The sequence below is a fragment of the Myxocyprinus asiaticus genome, chromosome 46 (assembly GCF_019703515.2).
Source record: "Myxocyprinus asiaticus isolate MX2 ecotype Aquarium Trade chromosome 46, UBuf_Myxa_2, whole genome shotgun sequence".
NCBI classification, from domain to species: domain Eukaryota; kingdom Metazoa; phylum Chordata; class Actinopteri; order Cypriniformes; family Catostomidae; genus Myxocyprinus; species Myxocyprinus asiaticus.
The window spans coordinates 10,570,992-10,593,347 of record NC_059389.1 but is presented as its reverse complement, the minus strand read 5'-3'; the positions used below and the strand labels follow the sequence as shown (position 1 = coordinate 10,593,347).

The 22,356-nt window shown below is 38.2% G+C and overlaps 1 protein-coding gene across 2 annotated transcripts in view; it reads left to right on the top strand.

The window, feature by feature from the left end:
* LOC127436143 (sphingomyelin phosphodiesterase 3-like) overlaps nt 1–22,114 on the top strand; it is a 59,856-nt gene extending 37,742 nt beyond the window's left edge. For both annotated transcript variants that reach the window (XM_051690093.1, XM_051690094.1), the window contains exons 3-8: nt 7,065–7,140; nt 12,301–12,462; nt 13,875–13,964; nt 17,535–17,598; nt 17,682–17,844; nt 18,774–22,114. In XM_051690093.1, coding sequence (XP_051546053.1) covers nt 7,065–7,140; nt 12,301–12,462; nt 13,875–13,964; nt 17,535–17,598; nt 17,682–17,844; nt 18,774–18,875 — 657 coding nt within the window. In that variant the 3' untranslated portion in view covers nt 18,876–22,114. The remainder of the gene's footprint in view (nt 1–7,064; nt 7,141–12,300; nt 12,463–13,874; nt 13,965–17,534; nt 17,599–17,681; nt 17,845–18,773) is intronic.
* Nucleotides 22,115–22,356: the final 242 nt, after the last annotated feature.

Here is a 22,356-nt window from a genome sequence, read left to right as displayed (position 1 = left end):
ATGAAGCCTATGTTTTCTACATGATGCATTGTAGTGCAAAAGATGTAAATGTCTGTTAACTCCTGGATTATGAACTAAAGTGATATTTAATAACAAATATGAAAGTCCAAGCCAGTTTCCCTTAGATCTTTATGTACTGTGGCACATACTTAGGTAGGCTCAGTGTAGAGCACAGTTAAGGTGTGAGAAATGTTGCATGATTTGTATACGTATTAGCTATTGTATGTGTAGCTCTCATCTAGAGTGATGATGAACTCAGGCTTTTAGGCTGGAGATGTCATTACTCTTTCAGCACGGTGGCTGATTCTGGCCACATTCCAGACCTGATCTCCTTTTCCTTCCAAAAGGCAACAGGCCAACCGCCATTGTATGTCAGACAAGGATGATAAATACAAACACTGAGTCTGTGTGTGTGTGTGTGTGTGTGTGTGTGTGTGTGTGAGGGGCTTGTTACAAATTGAAAACTGTACACAGAAGGACAACAGGTCAATGCCACATTCTCACTACAGAGATTCTCACTCGAATTGATGTTCAATCTATCATGGTGTTGTAGGTTTACGCAGCTGTTTCTAGAATTATTGATTGAATATTGCTGAAAGGTTCTGGCCTCTTATTTGCTTAGTGTTAGCTTTTGAACCACAAAATAAGCCTGTTATCCAGCCCTGAAGGTTTCAAAATAGGACTAGGGTAACTATATTTTTTATGTCAAGTTATAGTCAATATGAAAGTTGACAACCCATTTTACTTCTGTAATGTGACATATTTTATTGTAAACAGGATATTAAACAGGACAAAGTGTAGGACTGGATTGTTTGGACTGTGAAAAGTGGGCCATAATGGAGCCAGACTTTCCTAAAACAATGCTTAAATAGCTTTTTTGGCTATTGGTTAAAAACATCTACATGGCAATGGAAAACCTATTCAGAATATTTTTAAATTATGTCTGGAAATGTTTCTAGTTATATTTAGCTCAAAAGCTTTTCACTGGCTCGAAATTGCTGACTGTAAGTGCAATAAAATTATTTTTAATATTGAACAACTGGACATAGTAAAGGAAATTCATTGGTCAAAGTCAGAAAGAGCATGTTGTTGCATTTTGATTAAATATTACGAAGACTGACGTATTTTTTTTTCCTTTGGAAAAACATGGACTGATGAATTGTTAAGGAGTGTGCATTAAGAAAGTAAACAAGGTCAAATTTGATTTTATGTTGACTTTTTAATGAGGACAGAACTTGGACCAGAGTAAATTTGAACTGTAAGTGATTCAGTTCACACAGTTACCTTGTGTTTGACACAGATAGAGTAACTGCAGAAAAGAACTGCTGTGAAAATCCCACAAGAGCTTGGTGACTGGAGCAAAACTCAAAATAATTAGTTAGAAAGCTCACACTTTAGTTCTTATGAAAAAAAAAAAAGTTTTGGCTTAATTAACTTACTCAGATGGAACAAGATTGTGGAGGTTCCCTCTCTCTCTCTCTCTCTCTCTCTCTCTCATTGGCCCAGTACAGTGAGAATTGAGAGTCTAAAAACCCTACGATTGGAGCCTCTGTGTCAAACGATTTGGGGTGGGCGTGGGGCTAGAAAATGAATGGGGGGAGGGAGGATGAGAGGGAGGGATGTGTGTGGAGTGGAGATATTAATTAAAAATGCTTCCCGTAGGAATGAGCGGCCCTCTAATTAAGGCTTTTCAGCATGTACGTTCAGCCCCTTATTATTATTCAAGAGCGATCTGCACTCGCAACGTCAAGGGTAGAGCACTCTTTTGAGTGTGCAACATGGTTCGTATATTGTTAGCACATGTGCTTCAAGCAGTTCTGTGCTTTCTGTTTGTATAGAGGAATGTTTACGTGTATTTGTTTGATAATCGGCTACTGTTCGGCTCCAGTCTTTAGATTTTGGGCCAGTCAGAGTTGACAGATTTTAGACATGGTCCGGTTAAACATACACAACGTGTGTTCTTGCATTACTGTGGTGGTAACAAACCTCAGTACTCAAAAGAAACGATAGAGTTACCTTCAGAAGTCTGTGCTATTAAATTGGATTTGTTATTATTTTGGTAAGTTACCAAAAATAATTTGACTTCACCTTACATGCTCATTAATATTCTCTTTAAACTGTTACCCTGCCATAACAGTAGTTGACTTAAGAGACAACTCAGCATAGAATTTAATTTAATTATATTTATTTATCACACATTATACATTTGCACATATACAATGAAATTCTTTTTTCCACATATCCCAGCTAAGCTGGGGTCAGAGTGCAGGGTCAGCCATGATACAGCACCCCTGGAGCAGATAGGGTCAAGGACCCAACGGTGGCATTGTGGCAGTGTTGGGGCTTGAACCCCTGACCATCTAGTCAGTAAACCAGAGCCTTAACTGCCAAGCCACCACTGCCCCTGTTTTTGCATATCCCAGCCAAGCTGGGGTCAGAGCGCAGGGTCAGCCATGATACGGCACCCCTGGAGCAGATGGGGTCAAGGGCCTTGCTCAAGGGCCCAACGGTGGCATCGTGGCAGTGTTGGGGCTTGAACCCCTGACCATCTAGTCAATAACCCAGAGCCTTAACCACCAAGCCACCACTGCCCCTAGAAGCAGACAGTTCACAGTAATCATCACTAGAGCACCCCTTGAGCTCTGACCTCTTCACAGAACTTCTTTCTGTATCACTCTGCAACACCCATAACTGACTGTTATTCTTGTTGCCTAGCAACATCCTGTTTACTGTTTTCTGCCAGGGACTATATTTTCTGGCAGAAGTATGGCATTTAATGTTTTTTTTTTTGTTTGTTTGTTTGTTTTTTTTTTTTTTACAAAATATAGCATTTTAATTTAACATTAATGTCCTTAATATTTTTATTATGTGGTGACTGTTTTATAAAAGCAATAAGGCACTCGAAGCTGTGCCATATTGTGAATATAGTCATGGCTAAAGGAGTTGCTTTGCGTCGTGCCTAACAACACCCTTCAGCTGTGACTATATTCACAATATAGCACGGCCTCACATGCCTTATTGCTTAATTCAGTAACTTTACCTGTCCTGATAAGCAACAGTGTGAACTACACCAGTTCATAGTGGTTAGCCATTTATAACAGAGGTCATTTGCATATACTATAGATGTCTTAAAGGTACAATCACGGGAGACTGGGTAGCTCAGCGAGTATTGACGCTGACTACCACCCCTGGAGTCGTGAGTTCTAATCCAGGGTGCTCTGAGTGACTCCAGCCAGGTCTCCTAAGCAAACAAATTGGCCCGGTTGCTAGGGAGGGTAGAGTCATATGGGGTAAACGCCTCTTGGTCGTGATTAGGGGCTCTCTCAATAGGGTGCATGGTAAGTTACCCCCCCATCCTGAATATGTGGTTACTGTTTACAATGGAAGTGAATGGGGGCCAATCCGTAATGTTTAATACATTTTCAAATACTCACTGTTTCAAAAGTATAGCCACAAGACCTAAACAATATGCATGTTAATGTGATTTTTGTGTGATTAAATCACTTACTAACCTTTTCTGTGTAAAGTTATATACAATTTTGTTGTCATGACAAACATAATGGAGTAAACCCCTAAATTCCAGTTAGTAGGCAGCCCCAAAAATTACAATTTAAACAACTTTTCAGCTCAAATAATACTGACGTTTTAACAGAAGAATTAATGTAAGTGCTTTTACAGTACATAAAAGGTACATAAAATGTAGAATACAGCCGTTTAAAACTAGCACTTGCAAATAGCGCTGAAGGGTTGTGACCCATTTCTCTTGCTGTGGTCAGCTCTGTTTAAAAAGATTTGTTAGTGTAAAGCACTAGCAGTCTTCAGCTTTAGTTGTTTCTTTGCTCTGTCTGTGTTATCAGCTCTATGAGCTCTGTCAGCTCAGTGCTCAAGCTGCTTTTAGTAGTGGATTAGAAGGATGGAGGAAGTTTATTAGACATCCAGACTATGAGTGTGTGTGTGTTTGCATGTTGGACTTACTGAGCCAGCCGATTTTTCCTCCTTTGTGCAAATAATCTTTAACCTTCTAAGAGATCCCACATGCGGCAGACAAATTCCAATTAGCACACTGCTCATTATCACTTATTTGCATGTATGTGCACAGACACACACACACACACACACACACACACACACACACCAACAAACACGTACACTCGCGTGCACTTTAAAGCTGAAATGTGTCATTTCTGATCCACTAATGGAATTGCCAAATGGTTTTATGAACACTTTCCCCATCTTGCCATTGGTCAGTCAAACAGATAGCCTAAACCATTGGCTGAGTCAATGTTGCTGTGTCAGACTGGTTGGGATGCTCAAACAAACAAAACAATGTTTTGATAGCACTACAGAGTCACAGTGTTACACTTTTCGGGGAAATCAGCCTACAAAGGCCTTACCTGTAATTTTTTATGCATATTAAGCTGGAATTACAGAAAGTATTTGAACATAAAAACTACACACTTCAGCATTATCTCAAATAAAACATTATGCAAGGTCTCACACATGCAAAATAACAATTTCTCCCTCCGAGCTCCCAACCTCCTCTAGTCTTTAAACGCAAACACACACACTCTTACCCAAGCATGGATAAACACTTGAATTATTCATACACAAGGATGCAGAAAGAGAAAGCAAGGGAGGGCAGAAAGAGAGAACATAAGAAGGCAAAGTGAGCAGTGAAATGAAAGAGTAACAGCCATGTTTGGTCCAAAGATATGAGCTCACAGTACAAACCACTGTCAGACTCTCATTAACATAATTAAATCTACAAATCACCTCAAACGCAATGGCATTTATTACTGCCTGTTGCTTGCAATGTGTGGAGACTGACTTTTGGGGCTTTCTTGTTTAAAAGGCAGTAGAGAAACTGGCCAGCCGTACTGTAGCTCTCAGCACTTTGAATAGGAGTCCTTGCTGGGGATGAGCCAATGTAAGTCATTGAATGATTTACACTAAATGGACCATTTGGGTAAAACAAGGAAACAAAAAACTCCAGTGCACAAAGCCGAGGAAAAGAGGGGTTAAGCAGTACAGAATAAAGGTCAAACACATATCGTTCAGTGTGAGTTTGCAACCTTTTAGTTTTGTTTAATTTGCTCTCCTAACTAGTGCCTGACCGATTTATCAGTCGGCCAATATAATCGGCCGATAATAGCCTTTTACAGATATATCGTATCGGCGTATATGTTTACCGATATGTGCAGATATGAAAACTTTTTTTCAGAACATATAATGCAGAAAACAATGCTTGGGGTGATTTAGAATTGGTGTCATAACGTAGTTTGTCCAGCAGAGCGCGCTCCGACTCCACTGTTTACAGAGCTGAGCTGACGGTGGTTCTGGTGACGGTGGTTCTGCAGACAGTGTGGAGTTAAGCGGTGCTGTGTTAAGCGGTGCGGAGTTAAGCGGTGTCTTCACGGTAAGTCGCTAACTAGTTTGTGAAATACATACTGGAAACAATGACCCCATCATTTTCCCTTTTCAATATACTAATATAACATTAACCCTGTCCCTGACAACCATGTCACTCATGTTTATCACATCTGTTTGCTATGTTAGCCAGCTATAGTTTGTCAGAGAATCTTTTTGTAGCTCAGCAGACAATGGTGCGGTGGTGGATTGTGTCTGTTGAGTGTTGATTTCATGCTACTTTGTTACCTAGTTGGTGAGACGCAATGCTGGAAAGAAAATAAAGTCCATCTTTTGCTCTCCGTGACAATGAGCATATAGCTAACTAGCTAACCACTTAGCTACTTTCATACCTTGTCAGCTGAGTGGAAGATAATATGTAAACATGTATTCACAAAACTGTTTTGTTCAGGATTCACAGTTTGGTACCCCCTTCAACCGAACAATTCCAGTCATTGCATTTACAAAAAGTAATATTTAAAAGTCTGATTTTCCACCATTGAAAGTTTCCCCTGAACTTGTATAGCACCGCTGCCGCTGTTTATCTCTTGACTTGGCAGGTGTAAATGCTTCTTGTTTTACAACCTGCCCCTAATTGACTGGCAGTATTAAAATAGTCAGCATTTGACTGGTACTAAACAGTACTACTGATGTTTATTTAGCTATTTATTTTATTTTTATTTATTCTTTATTTAAATGGTCAGCAACTGACTGATACTGAACATACAGTACTGATGTTTATTTAGCTATAATTTTAATGTATTCTTTATTTAAATGGTCAGCCATTGACTGATACTAAACATACATTACTGATTTTTATTTAGCTATAATTTTAATTAATTCTTTATTTAAATGGTCAGCAACTGACTGATACTAAACATACAGTACTGATTTTTATTTAGCTATAATTTTAATTTATTCTTTATTTTAATGGTCAGCAACTGACTGATACTGAACATACATTACTGATGTTTATTTAGCTATTTATTGTATTTTTATTTATTCTTTATTTTCTCAGTGTTCATTTCTAGAATTTGTTGACAATGTTTAATAATAATGTCCAATATTCTGTGATAAAAAATATTTGTTTAAGAAAGCAGCCTTCTGAGTACCTTTGCATAGTCATATCGGTGCAAAATTGGTGCAAAATCCACATAGAAAAGGTCTGTTTCCATTCCAGCTCAAAAATGAGCTATATCGGCCACCATATCGGTAATCTGTGAATTTCCCCCCTCTAAAATTGGTATCGGTCTCAAAAATCCCATATCGGTCGGGCTCTACGCCTAACTAATCAATTTGTCATTCGAAATATTCAGTGCATCTGATCATGACATCACAAAGGCAATATTATGCATGAGCCCCAGCAAGAGAAAATGAGGTATTTGGTGTGCCTGAATAAAATGACAACATGAGCAGGTGTTTTGAAAAGCTCAGAGGTGTGCATGTTGTGACTATAACCTTTTAACATGCTCCCCAGACAAGCCACAGCCAGATAAAAGGAATCTAGAGTGTTATGACAGATGAGGGATGAGCTGACAGTGATGGAGTGTGAGAAAGGGTGCTGACAGTACTTTGCATTTCAGTTACACTTTTGATGTGGCAAAGTTATCACTTCAATCTCTTTTGTCCTCATACTCTCTTTTCTCTATCCTTCTCAGGTGCAGGTGGGATGCTCTGCTCAGGAACAACAGGTTGTTGGATATATCACATGTACTCATTTGCATGCTATTGAAGGTAGGTGACTGTAACAATTGGATGCACGCATATTGAAAAGACATATTCAGCACACCTGAATTCAACATTTTCGTTCTTTAAATTCTTTAAAACAATAGCTATTTAACTGTACATGTAACATGAATGATACCTCAAATCATATGGCTTGTTGAGGAGAGGTGTGCTATTACTTTTATAGGATGATAAAGCAGGCAAAAAAAAAAAAAGTCCTATATTGAAGAAGGGACCTGAGCCATAAATAAGGATCAGAATATTATAGAGACTTGGAGAGGAGCTCTTTTGTGGGCTAGTAACAGTGTTATTATTTAGGTTGCTATAAATAAACATTATGTGACTTATTACATGTTTGGCTGCAATTTCCCAGTGAAATGGCAGCAGTGAGTGCCAGAAACTAGTGAAATGGTGTCATAATCAGATGAGGCTTTTAAGGTAAATATTAGATCGAGGTTTTAATGAGTAAACCTCCCTAACCTAAACCTTTAACATAAACCTAACCGATACTGTCTAAAATGAAAAGCAACATAAACACTTTTTCTGAAGAAACCACTTCATCTCATGTCGCTTCTATAATGCTTTTGGCTCAAGTGTCAGCTTGTATGCTTGAATGGTCCGAACCGCAGCCCACAGAATTCAAAGTCTAACACTCTATCAGGTGAACCACCGCACAAGCTAATCACATGTAATACAAGTGTTAAAATGGGCCCTTTCCCACCTACAGTCCTGGTACTTTTCCTTTAGTAACCTTCTAGATGAGAACTCTTACGAGGAACAGAACACCCGAGGAGACTTTTCCCCGGTTGCATTCGCATTCACATACTGTTGTTACCACCATAGTGACGTTATCTAGTGTCGACCATTTTTCTTCTGACATGGTTGGAACGTGCAATTCAATAGCAACAACAAAAAACAAAATCAACAACACCGAAATCAACTACACCAATGGAGGACGCCAGGATCAGAGTTACACTTTTGTTAGGGCTGTTTTACACGAGCTTTGGCTGCATCCGAAAACGTAGGCAGCTGCCTAATCAGTTATTGGTTTAAACGACAGCATATTTGGCTGAATGGAACTCTAAAGGAAACTGGTCTCTGAACAGTTTAAAAAGCACCTTGTTTCAAATCCAGGGTGTGCTGAGTGAATCCAGCCAGGTCTCCTAAGCAACCAAATTGGCCCGGTTGCTAGGGAGGGTAGAGTCACATGGGGTAACCTCCTCGTGGTTGCGGTTATTGGTTCTCGCTCTCAATGGGGTGTGTGGTAAGTTGTGTGTGGATTGTGGAGTTTAGCATAAGCCTCCACTTACGGAGTCATGCACAGCGAGCCACATGATAAAATGCACGGATTGACGTCTCAGAAGCGGAGGCAACTGAGACTTGTTATCCGCCACCCGGATTGAGGCGAGTAACCGCGCCACCACGAGGACCTACTAAAGTAGTGGGAATTAGGCATTCCAACATTGGGAGAAAAGGGGATTAAAAAAAAAAAAAAAAAATCCTACCTCCTTATACAGGCAGCATTCGCAGGACGCAGTCTGTGTCAAGAGCATGTGCGTGCGGAGCTCCGTGCTGCTGCAGCCGGTGTGAGAGATGAGACGAGTGGTCAGACTACCACACAGCACACACTGAATTCAGCACTATAAAATGCACTATAAACCTTTTTATCAACACAGTCTTTTACAATAAAGGCTTTTGTGACTCAACATAAATTACTGTACTGAAATACTCACTCACTGACTAAAAAAAAGTCTTTCTTTCTATAAAAAAAAACTTTCTGCATTTTTACATTTTCAAAAAAAACATCATTTAGTATGTTTAAGTGATTTGAATTATGGGGACACTAGAAATGTCCTCATAAACCATATTTATAGCATAATACCCTTGTAATTAACAGTTTGTAACCTAAAAAAAATATCCTCGTAAACCACCCAAACCTGCCCTCAAAAGAGAAAAGTATTCAAGGATACAACGCTGAAAGATCAGTGCTATCTGCACCCGAGCGCTTGCGCTGTACACAGCTCCGTTGTTTTGTCGTGCTGATCACTTGAAGTATAGAAACAATGAGATGGGGCAGCAAATGTCAAGATGTCTCACGGTCCGGATGGAACCAAGCCAAGGTCAGGACCTGCACTGCGGTCCGCTAATTTGTGACCGCTGGCCTATAGTATTGTTTTTCAAAGGATGCGTTATAGTAAAAGTGTTTCAATATCATAACACAGCAGTGTGTAATAGTGCGTCAAATGCATGTTTATAAACTCATAATCAGCCATTGTAGTCGTGATTTGTGTGAAAGAAATAAAACGTACAGTTATTGTAGCACCTCAAGTGTTAATTTCACCAGGAAACTGCGACGAAACAGAATTTCGGCACCTAAAAGTCAGTTTGCAAATATTTTGTTATAGTAGCGTTCACTCTATGAGACAAGGTTGTTTTCTTCAAACTGTTGCTCCATCATGACCATAGATGGTTCGAAAGAGAAAACTCACTGTAGAAGCGGACAGTTCACACTAATGTCCGCTATAGCACCCCATGTGGCAACTTTGAGAATGCAACGCGTACTTGTAATTGTATTATAAAATGTGGTCTGATATATTTTTGAACAACACACAAAATCGAGCTTAGGTAGCTAGAAGCATCTGCATTTACGTACTTGCGTAGAATATGTTAACCCTAACCCATCACTTACATTTCCCTCTGAAATTTTACAAATTTAGTTTAGATTGTTATTTACACATTATTATGTACATACTGTATATTGAAGGTGGGGACCTCTCTTTGACTGTTCTTAAATTAAGCTAGTTGGAACTGCTATAAACTTACCCTTAACCCTAACCCTAAGACATTTTTATATGTGAAATAAGACATTTTTAGCCCTTTTTTTGAAGCTGGGGACTTTGAGGTTGGTCCCTCATCCCCTCAATGTAGGATTTTAGGTTTAACTGTCTTTATTGGGACATTTGGTCACTTCAAAGATAGCTAAACCTCACACACACACACACACACACATGTTGGTGCAGCTATTCTTGAGGACTCTCCATAGACATAATGATTTTTATACTGTACAAACTATAGATTATATCCCCTAACCCTACCCCTAAACCTAACCCTCACAAAAAAACTTTCTGCATTTTTACATTTTCAAAAAAACAGTTTAGTATCTTTTTTTTTTTTTTTTAAGTGATTTGAATTATGGGGACACTAGAAATGTCCTCATAAACCATATTTATAGCATAATACCCTTGTAATTATCAGTTTGTAACCTTAAACAAAAAGTCCTCGTAAACCACTTAAACCTGCCCACACACACACACACACACACACACACACACACAAAGCCCCAGTGGTGTAGCAGTACTCTGACTGGTGCAGTGACACTGAGTGATACTGACAGGTTTGTCCCGATCCTACTGCTCGTCTAAGTGAATTTCCACATATAACAAGGGAAACGGAGAGGGAAAAAGAGGGAGCGAGAGAGAGAGATCTGGCATTGCCCATGAAATTCAAACAGGGCTTTTGTGCGTCACAAAACAAGACAATGTAAAAACACGGCCCATTCTAACTCCCTATTCTGAATCACGCATACACGCCAAAATCGACACTTCACAATTCACACACTGGGTGCTGTGACATCACTGCATGTTGACCCCCATTCTCCACTCCTCTTCCCTGCTCAGATTAATCAACGTGTCCCGCTCGCCCACAGGGTCCCCGTTCCCATGGCAACGAGCTCTCGCCGATCCTGCCGTCAGCTCTATTTAAAGCTTGCGGCCTCAGGCGCTCATTTTTTACGAAGACACTCTTGCTATTCCGGGATCCACCTACGCCTCTGTGTGTCTGCCATCCGTTCTAATTATAGAGCGAGGGCTATTTCAGGAGGATAAATGAAACATATGGGTATGAGGAAATAAAAGGGGGAGGAAGGAGAGAGGGACCTGATTATGTTGTAGTGATGCTGGACAGGGACTTACAGGGACAAGTGTGGTTTAGTTAATAGAATGTGGCAGTGTTGTCTCTGGATATTGTCAAGCCGTTGTTTTCCTTTCAATGTATGTGTGAGTGTCTATGTTATAGACTTTGACAGTGCAGAGGGGGAATAATTTATTCTTATGACGTACACACACATGTAAACGAAGTTCCTTGCTTTCTCTACACTGAAATAGGGTTTAAGCCAGCAGTTTTAAGATCTCAACCTACACAGCACCTAAAGGAATATTTTATTGCTCGGAGATAGCTCTTTCATACTGTAACTCAGGAGACCTAATGGCCCTAATCACCCTCATGCCATTCAAGATGTATATGACTTTCTTTCTTCTGCTGAACACAAATAAAGATTTTTAGACAAATATTTCAGCTCTGTTGGTCCATACAATGCAAGTGAATTGTGACCAGAACTTTGATTCTCCAAAAATCACATAAAGGCAGCATAAAAGTAATCCATAAGACTCCAGTTTCCAACCCTCAAATTGCACAGTTGCTCAACTGATGGACAGTGGTAGGAGACCTGAAGTTAACACGTGAGGCGAAAGTGTCATAGAAGCAACGTAATATGACGTGGTTGCTTCAACAATTGCATTTTTCATCTCACATTTGCTTTTTATGACAGTATCGCTTAGGTTTAGGTTTAAGGTTAAGTGTAGGGAGGTAATTTTTGTTAATTGACAACTCGATTGAACAGCTCGGTTGTCAGTCTTGTTTTAGAGTGCTAAATACGGTTACATTCCCACACAGTTCGGTTATTAATGAAACACACTTTCTTCTTTCAACAGCTGTTTGAGAGGCACGATTCAACCTTCAGTTTCTCTCTCTTTTGCTCTTCTACACCTGCCTCTGTCTGCTCGAACCAATGCAGAGGGGAGATGTTACAGATCATCTCCTCTTCACCCATGCTTCACTGCTCTCTCTCTTTCTCATTAAATGCTACATCTGCAAAAACCGCCTTAGAACAAGAATGTGCAAAATGCGAAAATGTGATAAACTGAAGGCACCTCAGTGCGATGCCATTTCATTACATTATACATAAACTAAATGAGCTGTTTTTCGCAATGCAATCTGTGCACTCTTTATTGAATAAAATCCCACGTAAAATGGAATTTGGTGGTTTTATTAGATTTTTCTTCCTGGTAGGTATTGTTGGTGTAAATCTCTCTCGCTCTCTGTCTCTCTCAGGTGATTCATCGGTGCGCTGTGAGCAGTTGGATATGCTGCTTGAATGGGGCGCTGAGTTTAAGAGGGCCACCTCAGGTCCCACTGATGAGGAGAAAGTTCTGGAAGATCAGGTGGCCTTCGACGTCATCCTTGGAGACCTCAATTTTGACAACTGCTCCTCAGGTAACATTTAAATAGTTTACTAAAACAATAATCCTTATTTTACAAAACAGTGGCAACAGCAATATAAAAAAAGACAAAAATAAATATATTGATAATTATAATCACAATAAACCAATTTTCTGCCGTGTAAAATATTGTCATTCATTAGCCAAACTTAAGAGTACAAAGATCATTCCATGCACAAATGATTGACACATTAAAGGGATAGTTCACCCAGAAAATTTACTCACACTCATGTCATCCCAGATGTGCTTTCTTTCTGCTGCTGAACATAAACGAGAATTTTTAGAAGAATATCTCAGCTCTGTAGGTCCATACAATGCAAGTGAATGGTGGCTAGATCTCTGAGTGTCCAAAAAACACATAAAGACAGCATAAAAGTAATTAACATGACTCCAGTGGTTAAATCCATATCTTCTGAAGCGATATAATAGGTGTGGGTAAGAAACAGATCAATATTCAAGTCCTTTTTTACTATAAATTCCTCTCCCTTCCCAGTAGGTGGTGATATGCACAAATAATGTGAATCACCAAAAACAAAAGAAGAAGAATGTGAAAGTGGAGATTTATAGTAAAAAAGGACTTAAATATTGATCTGTTTCTCACCCACACATATCATACCTTTTCTGAAGATATGGATTTAACCACTGGAGTCGTATTGATTATTTTATGCTGCCTTTATGTGCTGTTTGGATCTTCAAAGTTCTGGCCACCATTCATTTGGTTTGTATGAACCTACAGAGATGAGATATTCTTCTAAAAATCTACCTTTGTTTTCAGCATACGAAAGAAGGCCATGACGGTGAGTCAGTGATGAAAGAATTTTCATTTTTGGATGAACTATTCCTTTAAAAAGATTTTCCGGGTACATGTTAAATTCTATCAACAGCATTTGTGGCATAATGTTGATTACCACAAAAAATATTCTTATGGAAGGCCAATGGAAGTGAATGGGGCCAGTCCATAAATGCTTTCAAAAGAATAGCCAGAAGATGTAAACGTTATATGTGTTAACTTGATTTTAGTGTGATTAAATGACTTGGTAACCTTATCTGTTTCAAGTTATATCAAATACCGGGATTACAGGGTTTCCTTGTCATGAAAACAAAGTTGTAATATTAGATATAACTTTACACCGATAAGGTTAGTAAGCTATTTTATCACACTAAAATCATGTTAAAATGTTTAATGTTTACATTTTGTGGCTATACTTTTAAACAGTGAGTATTTTAGTTTTGAACTCTAAATCAATCATATTTTTTAGCAAGAGCTATCCATTTTAAAATGATATGGTTTAGATTTTTCTAAGGTGTCTTGTAAATTTTGTTTGTTTTGAATGAACTGTATATTGTTGTATGACCAGAAGGAGGCAATGTTAAACCCTTTTCTAAATGCTTTTTTCTCTCTTTCAGAGGATAAGCTTGAACAGCAGCACTCTCTATTCACTCATTATAAAGATCCCTGTCGTCTTGGTCCTGGAGAGGACAAACCATGGGCCTTGGGTAAGTTCAACAACTTTTACTATTAATAGCCAAATTAAGTTTAATTAAATGGCCTGAATGATATCAGTCTGAAACAACTTATAACACAAACATTGAAGATAAAGTCCCATAAGTTACAACTTTCGTGCCTTTGAGCAAAGCATCTCACATGTTTCTCCAGGGGAACTGTTGAAAAAAACATAATGTAAGATGCTTTGGATAGACTATTGGGGTTACATCTGAAAGCAAATATTCACTGCGAAAAATAATCAGTGTTATCAAAATTTGTGGTAGCATTGGTCAATAGCAAATATTAACTACTAATAAAATACTACGACAGATAATGAATAAAAGTTTGTAACCTACAGGTTTGAACTGCATAGCGTTTCTGGTTTTACATGTGTAGCGTAAAACTCTTAACGCATGTATTGAGACAAATATTATACAAATAACGTGGTCACAGTACTAACTTCCACCCTAATTCATGTAATGGAAAATTGCGATTCTTTTTCAAAATTTTATAGTAGTTCATTTGATAAGTATTCTGCTCCCATAAATAATGATCCTGTTCACTTTTTCTTTCATTTTTATTGCCAGGAGAATATAACATAATATGACACAAGTATACATATAAATTAATTCACATTTGATAATCCTGTTTAAAAATAAAAAATATGGGCTAGCCTATCTGCAAATTAAAAGAAAGCACAGGTTTAGAGTCTTAACAGGTTTTGGAAGTCACATTTGTTTGAATATGCGGTCTAATGATGCTTGCTCATAACGTCTGTGCATATGTGTAAAAATACTACAAATGATGATTATTTCTAATGAAATGTGAATGAATAAATGCAAACAAATAACTCTTTAATGCACGGACATCCTCGTGAACGCTGAATGCTGCAGTAAAGTCTCTATCATACGTCTCCATTGCAACATTTGGCAAGAAAATAAATGTGGTGTTTGTTGGTCTTTTTCTTTCTCCTCTTTTTTCTTTTTTATGTCGGCTGGCAAAACAAGCTTAACTTGCCCTTACCGCCTCCAACTGAATTGTCGTTACGTTGGGAGAAAAAGCTTTGAGGCATTCAGCTCTGGCCTGTTGAAATTCTATGGTTATAGTGCTCTTTAGCGGTTTAGAGCTGCTAATGACTCATTCACACAGTGACCGTGGTGGTAGAAAGCCTGTTCTGAATGTATACCCACTGTAAATGAAGAATACCAACAGTACTTTAAAATCTAAATATATGAACTCACAAACACAGAAACATAAGAAATGTTGAAGTTTTGCTCAGATGTGTGCAAGTTGTCAGAACATGCCTCATGTTAGTGCAAACACCTACACAGTTGTCATTTTCCAGGACATCTCGAAAACTCAACTAAAATAGTGAGAACACTGCTTGGAATGTCTCAGTTTCAGTGAGAGTTTGGAGAGGCCTTCATGTTAGAGCTAAATTAGATGTCACACTCCTGTGCTCACCGCGGTCGCACACAGATGGTGCACTAGATGAGGTGGCTGGAGACCACGGTAGAGAAGTTCTTGCCCAGCCCCAATTCTGAAATAGATCTAACGGAGTGAAGGGCTTTAATGACACTTTTGATTTTAGTGGGTGCCATTTGAGGGCGTGTTCCATTTCTCGTTTTTAGTGCATCCTGTTTCAAATCAACTAACATCAGAAAAAAAATTGATGCATTTTTATTAGAGAAAAGCTTCACCGGAAATGTTTAATAATGTTAAATCTCCAAAAGATAAAATGAAAAGTCTGTCATCATTTACTCACCTTCAAGTTGTTCCTTATGACTTTCTTCCATGGAAAATAAAAGGAGATATTAGGCAGAATGTTAGAGGACTAAAAGCCTCACTTACCATCCACTTCATTGTATGGGGAAAAAAGAAGCGTCAATGTACTTCAAAATTTCTCCTCAAATGTTCCATGAAAGAAATATGGGTTTGTAGTGACATGAGGGTAAGAAAATTATGACAGAATTAAAAATGTTGGGGGGGGGGGGACTAGCCCTTTAAGCACTATTTGATGTTTAAGTTACGAGAGAAAACACAAACATGTTTTACAATATTAAAAAGCAAGTTTGCAAACTGCGAATCTACCTAACCACCTCGTGGAAATCTATTCCCGTTTATATAATAGGGCTTTAGAAAGACCAGTACAAAATTCTCAAACATTTATTGGCTAAATATTTTATGGGTAGAAAGCAATGCATTTTTGGAGTTCCAAAATGCATGCAAATAGAAATAGGTTAAATAAATTTTCTGGGTTAAATACAAGTTAAGCTCAATCGACAGCATTTGTGGCATAATGTTGATTATGAAAAAAAAAAAAAAGTGTTTGGACTCATCCCTGCTTTTCTTTAAAAAAAGCAAAAATCGAGGTTACAGTGAGTCATTTACAATGGATGTGAATGGGGCCTATGAAGCTTATAATTTTATAAAAGCACTTACATTAATTCTTCTGTTAAAACTCATGTATTATTTAAACTATAAATATTTTTAAATCATAATTTTTTACAGTCGTTTTAGGGTTTGTTGACATTACATCATCATGACACCAAAGTTGTGAAATGTTAACACAGAAAAGGTAAGCGATTTTTAATACTAAAATCATGTCAACATATATATTGTTTACGTCTTATGTCTATACTTTTGAAACAGTGAGTATTTTAACGTTTACGAATTGGCCCCATTTACATCCATTGTAAGTGCCTCGTTGTAACCAGATGTTTTTTTTTTTTTTTTTTTTAAAGAAAATTAGGCAAGTCAAAATTTATTTTTGTGGTAATCAACATTATGCCACTAATGCTGTCAATTGAGCTTAACTTGTATCGAACCCGGAATATTCCTTTAATGTGGAACCTGGCCTTGTGCCTGATATTTTTAAATTATGAGCCAACCTCATTTCAATATCAAAGTTCTTTGGTATTATGAATTTGGTCTCATGAATCTTTTACTCTCATGATGAATTCTAAAGACATTTTTGAAAACCATTGCAATTCAGCGAGACTACTAAGAGCAACTTCATTAGAATATTGACCTCTGGAAAGTACTGGAACTACTGTAACTACAGTATCTTGCATAATGGGATCAGTGAAGTATTAAGAGCAATAAACATAACAGAGAGAAGTGTTAGGTGGGGATGGCCAGTCAAAACCTTAGAACTCAGTATGTCTTTATATATATCAGAACTTTGGTTTGACTCAGAGTTTTCCCTTGAGCTTATTTTAATGGTGTGTGAGACCTGGCAGTTATAGTCTCTAGAGCTGGCTTTTAAGAGACCTTGATTGCACAAAGATGTCAAATATCTGCTTCTTGAATGACTCAAGGGTCTATTAAGTATTCATACGGTCATACTATAAATATAGTACAGTGAAAATATGTACAGTGCTATAGTGATTAAAATGGCAATAATGGAATCTGTAATTTAGAAGGGATGTATGACTCAGGGGCCATTGTACTATATATCTATACTCTTCTCCAGAGGTCTCTAACAGGACGAATCTTTACTGTTGTACATCTATATCTTTGTCAACAACTTAAAAAAACCTGTATCGCCTCTGTTGTTGCATACGCATGCATTTTAACAGGTACATTGTTGGACACAAGCGGGCTATACGATGAGGAAGTCAGCTCGCCAGAGAGCTTACAAAAGTGAGTAGAACACACGCAAACACACAAATACACAGATTATGCATTAATGGGACACACTCGGTAATACTGCATTTGTCTGATAGAGTGATGGAGAATGAGGAGGGGAGAAAAGAGTACTTGGTTTTCCCTGCCAGCAAGAACCACTGTCCCAGCCAGAAGGGGCGCAAAATCCCCCTGAAGGGCAACGGCAGGAGGATCGACTACATCTTGTATAAAGAAGAAGGCCTGCAACAGGACTGGAAAGTGGTGAGTTGTGATTAAAGATCACCTTCCCCTATCAAGTTCCTTATGCAAATACGACTAATCACTAATGTGTGTTTCAGCGAAAAGATTGTAAATTAGTAACTGGAAAAAAAAAAATAGCCAATAGACTTTAGGTACATCCAAGCCATGAACCATGTTTTGTTGCTTGCCTCTCATTGTGGAAATGCATTTTATTTGACAAAAATTTGCGTAGTGCAAGATAAGTCCATATTTTTGGTCTGTTTTGGCCTGCTAAAGGTTATTTTTGTCAACTTTTAGGAGTCACTAGTCATATGGCCTCAAAGTTAACAGACCACATTTAACTGCAATTTTAAACATGCAACATAAAGTCATGTGACATCAAGGTAGCATACTACTGTTTGGAACATTTATTGTTCCATAATGCATTCTGTTTCACATTTTATTTTCTTTAAAAAAGCAGTATATGGTTTATACTGTGCAGTATTCCAAGAAGTTATAGCTGGAGGCCGGAGATCTCCAAATGGGGGTGTAATCTCCAAACAAGAGTGGGGTTACTCCAAAGGGGGTTGCACCAACTCCAAAAGGGGGCATCACTTTCACACACAATTAGGGCTTGGGTTAGTTTAGGGGCTCCCTATATCTTTGCAGGGGTTTCGGAGCTCCCGCCCCTTTATGAAGCTCTGTCTACAGCTATATACTTCTTCAGTATTCAGGGAGCAGTGTTATATTTATTCAGCTCTATGCTGCCATCCCATGGAGCCGTACTGGAATATCATGTTTACATGTCCATTGAACCAGTTGTCCTCATTGAAGATTTATAGTAACTGCAGTTCATACAACTGTTCCAGTAGAGTTATTCATGGAGGTATAATCTACCTCTATCCACTGATGATGTAATTTTGGTATTATTTTTTAAAAGTTATTAAAGATTTGATCAATACCCTTTACAGGATATAGAGGAGTTTAGCTTCATCACTCAACTGGCTGGATTGACTGACCACCTCTCAGTGGCCGCAAGACTGGTAGTGTCAACCAGTGAAGACGAGACTTAGGACCCGGCCGTAATTCAAAAAAATCAATGCCACAGAGAGACCGAGAGAGAGAGAATTTGAGTGAAAGAAAAAACAGCAGGAGGAAGCATTAGTCAAGCCTTCCATCAGATGAGGGCAGTGTGATTGAGAAGGTTTAAGAGTCGTAAAAACGATGGATGGCTTGAGATGGAAAGCAAACAGAAAGAGAGAGGAGAGAAATCAACCAATCACCAGAAAGCAGTATGCGAGTGTGTGACATTCCGGACCGTTTTGTTAATGCCATGGACACGACAACAGTCTCACACTCCATCTGTCCCTGGACACTCTATGTTTACATCTGAACTCTAGAAGAAAATTAAAGATTTAACTCACCTTAGCACTTCTAATGCTTTCCGGTGAGACTTATGAAGGGGCAAAGTCCGTTTTCTGGTGCCATGACCTGGAGAATCTTCGAAGGAAATCTGTTGTATGGGAAAATGCCTACGTTGACTGTACTGGTTGTCAATACGGACATGGATGTCTGTTTGTTTAAAGTTAGTCCACCACAAGAGGACAAGACCTCTCCCTTGTCTATCCCTCAGCTGTTCAAAAGACCTCAGCAAAAAGTGTCTTTCTTTTCTAACATCTTTCTAAGGTTTCTATGGCCTTGTGCCATCTTTTTAGGGAGTTTATATACTGATATACAGGTGTATTGTATGGCCCCATACAACACTAAGTTGATCTCAAACAATTAAGTGCAGTCAGAACATTTCATTCATGTTGCACTGACTGCTGGGACACAGTGACCAAACTCTGAAATCTGCGCACCATAGGAAAACTCGTCAGTTGGTGGGAATTTAACCCTTTGGATGTTCTAATTGTCGGTAGACGCATGTTTCCTAAGTGCACCGCCATATTGTGGCCTGCATGTTTGAAGTAAAGAACGTCAAAAAGCTTTCACAAACCCCTCCCCCACAAACAACACTTGTTTCCCTATCGTAGTATTGTTGTGGCTTCATTACAGGGACATATGATACCCTGAAAGCCTCCTGTTTCAGTGTTCACTGTTTACATATTTGAGCCAAGATGGTGGTCCCTTGCAAATGTTTACACGCGTATTTCAGGCAACAGTACCAAAAATGGCTGATCTGAATCCCCATTTAAACCCACCGAAACTCTCTCTTCATCTGTTAACACAATTGCTTTTATACTCTCTAAAATTCTGTTGTTATAAGTTGTTATTATTATTATTATTATTGCTATTATTGTTATTATCATTATTCTTACTATGGTTCGTAGATTTGAAATTATGTGATTTTTACAAATGACTACATTCCCCATGATGCATTTATCTGCTTTTTGCTGTGTTAGAGGTTTATAGCAGCTGTAGTGTAGAGCTCAGCCCTGTTTCGACTGACAGACTAATTGGCAAATCAGCAAGCTAATGAACATCGCAATATAATGCTGCGTTTCAATTCAAAAAGTCTTCCTACTTGGAAAAGTGCAATGGAATTCCACAAACATGGTGTCACACAGAGCAATGAACACTGTTAATAAGCAATCATTTGCATGGATAATGCATCAATGAGTGCTTTTACATGCCCACCAATATGCTGATAACTACCAAAAATCAGCTTATTCAAAAGAAATCTGTCAACGCAAGAAAGCCACACACATGAGACTTGAAATCATCGGTTTGTTCTCTGCTTTTGGATGTCAAAATGTAAACAGGCATGTGCACAACATTTGCGCACATTGGAAATGCCAGTAAAGGTGTTTACATGCAACGAAAAATCAGGGTAATGTGCAAAAATCAACATGTACGTTTTTTTCTTAAACCGTTTGTGACCTTACCCTGATAAGGAAAAAACATTTAAGGCATTGTACATTGTCGGCTTATTTAGCATAATCGGTGAATGTAAACATGCTCAATGAGTATGAGCTCCAACACATAAGGGATCATGTAGAATTAGCTGGTCATTACCGCAAAATAAACCCTGTCTGAGTGATCAGGACTTTTGTCAGGTCTTGTATCATCTTAAATGTTTAACTTATCAAATAAATGGACATAATTGTTAAAATGTTAATAAAATTTAAATTACTTTATTATATGAGAATAAAGAAGCCGCATAGTGCAACATTATGCATGAAAGTAGCACAGCTATGTAGAAAATTGGTTTCCCAGGGACAATGAGCATTAATCATTATACGAAAATATTTGACTATGGAATGTTATGAATAACCAATCAGAATTAAGTATTCCAGACAGCTGTGTAATTATACATAGTAATAAAGCCTGTTTAGCAAATGTTACATGTTTGTAACACACGGTGATAATCATACACCTGTAAAACAAATGCTGGGATTACCATTTTATTTCTATCATCTTATGAGAATTGGACAACAGGTCAACTTTATGGTTGAAAGTCGGAGATATTAAGTAGGAATATCACACAATTAACTTTGGATGGAATGCAGCATTAATCCAGATCCAGTCAGCAAGCCCCCACCTAGTACTAAATTATAATCTCATTTATCATTCTTGCATCAGGTCAGTGTGCCATAACAAACCGTATTCAGATCCACCAATACACAAGCTAATAAGGGATTGTGGGGGTAGAGGACAATTTTATCTCTGGGTAGTGGTAGCCCTATTCATAAACTGCCATCCTCTTCAAAGATACTGTATGTAATCTCTAGACGGATCATAGGTCAAGGGTCAAACAGGGAGAGCTGTAGTAGCGATGCATGCAGTGAAATAATGAAGCTTCACAAATTCTCAGTAAGATCTTACTGTTATCTATATATTGTTTTCAAGGCTATATACTTTTTGTTGTTGTTTTTATTTTATTTTTTCTTTGTTAATCTTGAGGAATGCTGCTTGCTACAAGCTTTCAGCTGGCCAGGTACTCAAGGGGGAAATGGTAAGGGAAAAGCTTTCTCTATGTCAGCTCTTTATAAATACGTTTTGGTTCTGCTTTTATTAAAAAAAATCCCTCTTTGACTCAAAGTTTGTGTGTTTACTAGTTCATTAGGGGCCAAGCACTGGAACTTGCTTTGTATCAACTGGCACAATGCCCTGAGTGTATTTGATCATTTTGGTGACAGCAGTGTCTACTGGTCAAAGTACATAAAATATGGCCAAAAGTAGTCACCACATTGGAGTCTAATTCTTTGCTCTTTTTATTTCTGTGGCAATGCAGAATACTATTATGAACAATTTTTCAATGTCCGCCATACAGCTTTCCGCCATGTTATTTTCACCAAAACACTTTTTGGGGCATTAGCACTATTCTGCAGGAAAAACTAATGAATGTAATAATGCTTTAAATAATGGTAAATTACTAAGGCTTTGAACCACTTTTCATAAATTTACCATCAGGAGTGTTATGAAGAAATATACAGTATCTGATAAACCTTACATTGTGCCATTGGGGTTCCTGTCCCCATAGTAATTTCTACTTGCAACTATTTAAAAGTGTGATTAGAGGTTTTGCTTCACATTATATCCAGTGGAATTTAC